At 32.0% G+C, this 9,386-nt stretch overlaps 1 protein-coding gene across 1 annotated transcript; it reads left to right on the top strand.

Annotated features, from left to right (window-relative positions):
• Positions 1–294: 294 nt before the first annotated feature.
• LOC140043939 (neuronal acetylcholine receptor subunit alpha-6-like) lies at positions 295–8,120 on the top strand. Its single transcript, XM_072088431.1, has 7 exons — positions 295–716; positions 3,991–4,130; positions 4,543–4,587; positions 5,462–5,571; positions 6,142–6,951; positions 7,038–7,215; positions 7,432–8,120. Exons 1-7 carry the CDS (start codon positions 662–664, stop codon positions 7,633–7,635), a joined length of 1,542 nt encoding a protein of 513 aa, XP_071944532.1. The 5' UTR covers positions 295–661; the 3' UTR covers positions 7,636–8,120.
• Positions 8,121–9,386: the final 1,266 nt, after the last annotated feature.

Here is a 9,386-nt window from a genome sequence, read left to right as displayed (position 1 = left end):
TGTCAAACAAAGCATTACCGTTACGATTTAAGAATGGGTTAGTCATCACGATGTAATAATGGTCAGTGAATTGGACACTATGGGATTGTTACATTTATTCTGGATTACACCAATGATACTCCAAGGTAGTATTTTACTAATACTAGAGTTTTAAGTATTTAAATTTTAAACATTTTGCCGTGATATAACTAGGCCTATTGTTGCTGGAGTGATCTATTGATCTGATGTTTTAAGCACTAAGTTTCTTAATCTTACGTAGAAATGCACAAATTGTTTTAAAGTGTATACATAACAACGTGATACCTCTTGATATCAAATAACATAAGCTGAAAATGCTATCAAATTAGATATCGATCTCATCAACGTTCGAGATACTAGTCTTATTTTATCGTCTGGCAAAAAGTGCATTCATGCGTGTCGAAGACTTTACCAATCAAATGCTACAATCTCACAGACAATCCGATTTACTTGTCATCGATAATCGACAATAGGAACTGTATCCGGACAATAAACAGAGACGTTAGCGAGACTGCTAAAGACAGTACTAAATAGCAACACAAATAGTATAGAAAACAAACCGCAAAAAGGAATAGGCCTATGGTATCTGGAAGTTCACCATATTGATACGACTCAAGAATTTGTCACCGGTCTCACCATCAATATGCAAACATCTTACATTACTCTCTTCGCTACAATTGTAACTTGCCTGGTTGGAGGTAAGTATAAAGTACAGTACTAACATAGGCCATGTATTTATCTAACCTTATCTGTTTTGTAATAGTTTAGTTATAGGTCTTTTCCCTTTGACCGTAACAGCGATCACGATAGGTATATAATTTTCAAAAACAAAGCGCAAGAAAGTGAATATCAAATAAACGAAGTACGTACGGCGGGATGCTTTCATTTTGATACAACGGCTGTTTAACGGTGATTAACGTTGTTCTTGTGACATCAAATTGAGGCATCTTACTTTACATTATTGCCTCAGGCGCTGACAGAAATTATATTAATTATAACTTGTACGGGTATACAACCGGCATGATTTAGGCGTTTGAACTTACAATAAAGAACATGCATATAGATCTATAACATGTCAAAAGTCGATGGTATTCACAATAATAAATACAATGATAGGTACAACGTATACTATACGTACTGGTTATACGTTTAATATACGTACAAAGGTACGTATGTTATGCGTACAAAGGCACGTACGGTATGTTATTCGTACAAAGATACGCAATATGTACTGATACAACATTTGATACACGTACAATGATACGTAATAGTATACGTACAAAGATACTTATTTTAGGCGTACAAATATTCGTAATATGTATTGATACGACATTGATACACGTAATGATACGTCATAGTATACGTACAAAGATACGTATTTTATGAATACAAAGATACGTATATACGTACAATGATAACGATACGAAAATTATACGTACAATGTTACGTACATAATATTTCGAATTCTGAAATAATTAATAATCTATATTGTAAGAAAGAATCATAATAATATCATATATTGCCATTATTATTGTATACGGTACTGTATAAATAAATGTACGATGATATACAGTCTGTACAGCAATAAATAAGAAGCCGTGCTGAGTTTATTTTGTTCAGTATTGATTGTATATATAGTGGTATTATTGTTTTCACGATTAGATGCTTTTATTATGCACTTGATAACCTTGGCAGTCCACACAAATCAAGATTATTACCAGAGAAATAATAAATAATATAATTATGCGTACTCAATATAACTATATAAAAAAATTATTATATTTGTGTTTGGGTATAAATGCGTATAAATCGATTTTATGCATATATTATTTTAGGAACATTTTTTAATGATTATGAATTCCTAAATTCAATACGCAGTATATAATTATCACTTTTCCAATCGTTTTTATTCGAAATTCCAAAATATAATGTTTTACTTCATCTACTTATGGGGTGCTTTTGCCGTCATAATTGTTCAGAAATAAAGTATGTATTATATGCCTAATACATATATCTTTTGTTGGTGAAACAACTATCTTCGTGTGAACGGATCTATCTTGTGTGCATATTAATTGCATTTTGTTTCTATTGATAAATGTCTTGAGGCCCTATTTAGAAACGTTTTACTTGTATCGATCTGCCACTGTTGAGTACACGGATTGTCAGTGGATTTCGTTACACACAATATTGATGCGATACCGCTGGCACATAAGTAAAATGATATTTTACTTAACTTACTTACTTATTGCTAAGTTGAATAATAAATCGAACCGATAGTTATACAATTTTAGATTTTACACTTGGTATAACTTATTTTATTCCGAAAATGAATTAAATTAAAGATGAGATGTAGTTAAAGATACAACGCTTTTCAGCTCTGGATATGATGGATACTGTAGAAAAGAAATAAACACATGTATTCGGTGGAATCATTCATGATTTATCAAATAAACATATCTTTTAGGAATGTTTGCATGAATTAAAAATAATAAGAGAAAATGAATATAATGGAAGCTAACACAAGCTGTTAGAGACACTGATAGTGTACTAACCCTAATTTATTTAGTCTGTATAGTTTATCCATATGAGAATAAATGTGGGACAACCCCACCAAATAGGGAAAAAAACGCTTTTAAACTCATATATCATAGCAGTTAATATACATTAATATAGTAATTCAGAAAACAAAAATACTAAATGAATGCTAATGTTTACTAATGGTATGATAATAAAGTTAAAATTATGATATTAATGAGGGAAAATTAGAAATTATGTAATGAAACATTGAATGAATAAAGGTGGTGTTGAACCACAAAAGATATAAAAAAAATATACATTAATACATTAATATGCTAAACAAATTATAGTTTTGAATAGGATACGGTAACTTATACTGTAATAATATTGGAAACAATAATATGTGAAAAACTAAAAATTACAAAAATTACTGATAATTTTATTTATTTTTTTATCAGAATAATACAAAGAAAAATTAAACGGGAAAAAAGGAATAAAACAATATAATTAAAGAAAGAACATTATGAAGACAGATATTAGTGATTTATTTGTAATGTATTTAATTATGATATAAAAGAATAAAGGTGGTGGTTCACGCCACAAAAGAGAAAAAAAACTTATACTGTAATAGGTAAATAAACAGACTAAAAACCTGATTGTAAATGTAAGCAAAGCAATACGTCACTTGTAATCATGATGTTGTTATTAATTAGATTGTATCATTGACACAATGTTATTTTCTGCATGTTTACATATTAGTTTAGTGGAATCAATGATTACCTTCAAGAATTTAAGGTCAAGAAAAGAACAAACAAGTTTTCAAAAACTTTATAAATAGATTAATCACAAAAGCTACAAACTATGTTGTACTTAGTCCTAAACGTGCTTCAAATAATGATAGTGATGTCATGATTCAACGTTTCAATCTTTGGTGCTGTTCACGATAATTGCTTTGAAAACATGTTAAAATGATAGATCTAACGAAAAGACTAAATTAAGATAAATTTAAGGTTTTAACAATAATATTACAATATTTTCATTACTAATATACATCTTACTCAATCAAAGAACTTACTAGTTTTCATCAGATTCCGAAAAGTCAAATTCTCAAAATATATTGAAAATAAAAATTATTTGAGTTACAGTAATTATTATCTTAATCATCATAATGTATTAGTGCATATATAGGCCTAACACCTAAATAAATTCCTGTCATTTGATTGGACGATTGTGGGTCCTGGCTTCGGCTTCGTCTTGTTGAAATATAACCTTTCATCATTCACCTCATGCCATTATTTGTACCATTAATTACACTCATAAACATTTATTATTTGTATAATATGCATTAGTTAATAAATTCAATGTTGAACGTCTTGGACTATCTGTACCTATATTCTATGTATCGATCTTATGATCTATTTTAAACTTAAATATGTTCTTCATGTATTGTTTCAGCTTGTAGCGGGTCAGAAAGCCAGGAGAAGTTATACATCAAATTGATGACCAATTATAACCAGTTAGTGAGGCCTGTTGTTAACAACAATGACACGCTAACGGTATATTTTGGTCTTCAACTTTCACAACTAGTCGACATTGTAAGTAACAACTATCACCATGCAATGAATGATAATATCGAGTTGAATGTGACTGACTGGTTAATTTGATTTTGAGAGATAACCTTATTGAACCACAATGAATTTATCATAAGGCCTAAGTTTAAAATAATTGAATTGTATTGGAACTCAATTGTGATGCAAAATTAATTATAGGAAAAAGGCTAAATAGCAGACAGGGGAGAGAAAGAAATGTCTATGGGGTAAATCGATGAGCCTAGTTTTGAAAGTGTAATGTCCTCACATGTCCCCATAGGCTTAATTCTTCTTAGTTCTAATAAATATCAAAATTTTTAAAAATGAAGCCTTGAACACAAATTGGTATATACAGTACTTTAGATCATCCAGATTTATATTTTATCTTATAGTTGTTTTTATTATGATTGCATTGCAGGATGAAAAGAACCAGATTATGATAACAAGTGTATGGGTAAAAGAAGTAAGTAGATGTAAATAGATGCAAGGCGGTAACTGTAGTACATTGATGATTATGATTATGATTATGATTATAACACAGGATTCTTCAGACGTATGTGTGTTAGAGCTCAAGAACCACGTCGATTTTATCATTAGGGAAATTAATAGTCTTGTAAAAAAACGAAAAGAAACTAAAGTGTATATGAGTTTGCTGGATGTTACTCTTGAATCACCAGATAAACTTTATGTAATACTTTCGTATTGTGTATAACTATTAGTTTCTATATGAAACTTGGAAATTGTGATATTACAGTTTTATTTTAAAGTTATATAGACATAATATACAATGTAATAAAATCCTATTTTCTTATTGCTAGTTTTATAGCTAGGAGTGACAGTACATATTGAATAATTGAATTTACCACACGTCATGTTATTTGAATCAGTTGTATTTACCTCTCTACACAACTGTTTTGTACGTGCCACATTCATAATGTACAATAATTAAATTGTCCATAGGTCAACATCGTAATTAACCATAATTTAAATGAATTGAAATAATAATCACTGAATAACAGTCTTATTTGATAAGCAGTTGGGGCTAAGCATGCAATATAATTTATTGAATAACTATACCAAGGTAGTGCTGATATTATCAACAGCCAGGGTTAAACAATATGTTTGACAGTTGTTTATAAACTAAGTCTCATTATAGGCTTATGGAAGGAATTGGGTTAAACAGTCGTGAGTTACAACTCTGGCACAAGGTCAGGATTGAACCATGGACCTTGAGATTGGAAGGCAAGCAGTTTAACCACCAAGGTCAACTCCACTACTCCTCTGTAAACTAATTGTTAATGGTGACTGATTATTGTATTGTTGTATTTATCTTGCAGCGATGGGTGGACAACAAGTTGTCTTGGGATCCAGACAAGTTCGAAGGAATAAGACAAATACATCTACCAATTGATAGTTTATGGAAACCAGATATTGTGCTGTATAACACGTAATGAGATTGTTGAAACTAGTTTTTTTCCATGACATCATCGTCTACGACCCTAAAATCATAAATTTAAACATAAACTTTTAAATACATATTTATGTCATACTGTACATAATATAGTAAAAACATTGTTGAAATTACATTTGTTTTTTGTTTTGTATGTGCTGTACGGCCCAAGAGAAGAACTACCATGTGTTGATCTGGGCCTCTATGATTAAATGAAGTTGAATTAAATTGAATTAAATTGAATTGATATTCAGTTTACATTGTACTTATTATGATGTAAAACGATAGTATGTGTTTGCGGTACACTGTTTGTTTCCTAATAGGAAATAATGTAAAAATTTAGAGAATGCTATAATCATGTTCTGGAAACAACAACTGAGACATCAAGACATCCTCAACCTTACTTTACTTCTTTTTTAGAGATACATGGTGTACCGCAAACCTAAACAAATCTTTAAACAATTATTATATATAAATGATGTTATGATTTCTGCTAACTTATGAATGAAAGCAGATGGTCTTATTTTACATTATAAAACATAGAGAAATAATATTTTATCATTTTAGAGCCGAGGGCTACTATGACGTACAAGTTTCAAACTTCGCTACAATAAACTACGACGGAACTGTCGAGTGGAGTCCTCCTGCCATCTTCAGGTCTTCTTGTAGTATTGACATTGAATTTTTTCCGTTTGACGAACAGCTCTGCATTCTCAAGTTTGGAAGTTGGACATACAGTGGTGACGTCATAGATCTTGTTGCGATGTCAGATCGTTTAGAGCAACGCGAATATCGACCGAATGGGGAATGGAACATTGTTGAAAGCAAAGTCGTCAAGAACGCTTTAAAATATCCATGTTGTGTGGAAATTTACCTGGACTTAACTTTCAATCTAATACTTCACAGGAATCCATTATTCTATATCATCACTTTGGTTCTACCTTGTATTCTTATTTCTTTCATGAGTATCCTCACTTTCTACCTTCCATCTGACGCGCAAGAAAAGATAACCCTGTGTATTTCTGTACTTCTTGCGTTGATCGTATTTCTGCTTCTCATTCCCGATATAATTCCGCCAACATCGCAGACAATACCACTCATTGCCAAGTATATGATTTTCACAATGGCGATGGTCAGCGTATCCATCATAGCAACCGTGGTTACCATAAACCTCCATTTTCGGACGATAACAACGCATGAAATGCCCCTTTGGATTCGTGTGGTTTTCCTGAAGTTTCTGCCACGATTTTTATGTATGAAACGGCCAAACCCGGAGTGCATGACAAATACGACAATTAGAAATAAAGACAAGAATACAAAAATGCAACAGCGGACTTACTTGGTACCGTCCGGTAAAAACAAAACATCGTACAACAAGTAAGTTGAAACATAGATTAAATTGTTAATAATAAATTGTAAACACATGCTTAAAATAAAATAAAGCATCTTTATTTTGAACACAGATACACGATTCATCATACTGCTATGACGCCCTCATCAAAAGAAGACATGGAAGTTCAGGAACCCAAAGCTCCTGCTTATAAAGAAGAGTGGAGGCCACGTAGCAGAAAATGGAAAGAACTTTTACAATCAATAAATTTCATCAAAGAAACACTAACGATTGCCGATGATATTGATCAGGTTAGATCAATTTAACATTAAATCATTGGAATAATAATAAAATATATTACTGTTACTGAGGTATTTGTGAGATAAGCATACACTTCCAATATTAACTAAAGCTCTGTCTACACCATCAAACTTTATATGACAAAAAATGTGATGTGCCCCATCAGTACATCACATAGTTAGTGTAGACAGAGCTTAACTGAATTTTCAAATTTTCCTTCATTACAGTCTGAAGAAGATTGGCGGTTTGTAGGCCTGGTAATAGATCGTCTGCTCCTGTGGGTGTTTATCATCGCAGTCAACATCGGTACTGTCGTTTTATTTCTAAGACCACCAGTGTTTTGGGAGGGTACGGATGCACACGGCTCATTAGTTCACGAAAACCCAACTATTTTAGAAAGTAAACAATTTACACAAGAGGACTTTATATAGAGAAGCAGCAACAAAGTGCAATTTAGACAAATTTAAAAATGGTAATTCCAGAAAATACGTTATGCAAGATATATGATTCTCAACATTTTCTAATAATAATAATTGAAAATTAGAGCAATATTGTATATTAAGGTTTACCCTATAACCCGTATGTAAATATTTTCTTTATATGACGTATGCCGTCTTCCAAAAAAAGTTTTTTCACCGAATTCACCGAACTTGGTTCTCACTTGGATGCTTAACTAAGTTTACCAATGATGACGGTATTGATAATGCATCGCGTCATGATTGGTCAACTTACTTACGTCATTGCGTCTTAGTGAGAACCACGCATTAACATAGCCATTTAATTTTTTACTTGCTTGTCTAATTTAATTCTGATATTCTTTTGTCAATTTATTTTTATTCGACAGCTAGAGGAAACGAACACATTTTCAAAAATCATAAAAAGTGTTTCTGTGGTGATTTAAAAAAAATAAAGTTAAAGTCAGTAACATTACAGTAGTTAGTCATTGTAAAAACAATCATACAATCAGAACGATCAAAATACATCAGACAGACATTATAGGCTATTATAGTGTAGGTTACAAGAAAAACGAACATGTCCATCTTTTAGCAATAGTGGAATGAAGATGTGACCAACTATTGACTTCAATGGTTACGTTATCTGTTTGCTCATCAAAGATTGAAACCGACTTACCCGACTCAATCGACTCAAACCAACTCAACCCGACTCAACCCGAATCAAAGTGACTCAAATCAACTTAATCCGAATCAAAGCGACTCAACCCAACTCAAACCGACTCAAATCAACGCAATCGACTCAACCCGACTCAAACCAATTACACCCGACTAAAACCGACTCAAATCAACGCAATCGACTCAACCCGACTCAAACCAATTACACCCGACTAAAACCGACTCAAATCAACGCAATCGACTCAACCCGACTCAAACCAATTACACCCGACTAAAACCGACTCAAATCAACGCAATCGACTCAACCCGACTCAAACCAATTACACCCGACTAAAAACCGACTAAATCCGATATGTTTCTAATATTATTACTATTTACGTTCCCTCTTTCTTCCTTCGAGGTGGTTTGGACATTAAGACATTTGACTGAGGTGGTTTAGACCTAGCACTCACCTCTTTAATACGTACCGGACATTAAGACATTTTGACTGAGGGGGTTTAGACCTAAAATATTCACCTCATATAATACGTACCGTGTCAATACTTACAATATTTAATTAAACACAAATTTAATCTTACCCATTAGTTTATTGCGGGGAAAAGTAGAGGCGCAGATACGAAAGATTATCAACATTCTTAAATTAGATTTGTTAATTAGCGACCGCCGAGTACAACGTTAATTAGTACTGCTGATTTCTTTGTTCAGCTGTTTAAGACCAAGTCATCCCGCCGTCTATGTCCATTTTGTTAATTACATAAAATGTAGGAAATGTAATCCTGTCGTATTATGTAAATCGACGAAGCCGACAATATATTGTTACTTTTAAAATCGTTATTATAATCGGATTTTTAAATGTATTATTTTCATATTTTTTACGTGACGGTTGTTAAAGGGCAGATGCGGGAAAAAACTTTCTATTGATCATACATTCCAATAATTATCAATCTATAGTTTCCCCTATGTTTCATAATTTTTTAGATTTTATTTTGTTACACGAGCTTGTTGAAAATAAGCACTTTCTTATCAAATTACACAGTATAATCTCTATTCTT

This window comes from Antedon mediterranea, chromosome 3 (assembly GCF_964355755.1).
Source record: "Antedon mediterranea chromosome 3, ecAntMedi1.1, whole genome shotgun sequence".
Classification (NCBI taxonomy): domain Eukaryota; kingdom Metazoa; phylum Echinodermata; class Crinoidea; order Comatulida; family Antedonidae; genus Antedon; species Antedon mediterranea.
This window is presented reverse-complemented; position numbering and strand designations above follow the sequence as displayed.

What these genes read in the sequence shown, in the direction of transcription:
- LOC140043939 (XM_072088431.1), top strand. Translation starts at nt 662, where the DNA reads ATGCAAACATCTTACATTACTCTCTTCGCTACAATTGTAACTTGCCTG. An exon ending in TTTCACAACTAGTCGACATT is followed by an intron (nt 4,131 to 4,542) that starts GTAAGTAACAAC and finishes ATTGCATTGCAG; the next exon opens with GATGAAAAGAACCAGATTAT. An exon ending in AACAAAACATCGTACAACAA is followed by an intron (nt 6,952 to 7,037) that starts GTAAGTTGAAAC and finishes TTTTGAACACAG; the next exon opens with ATACACGATTCATCATACTG.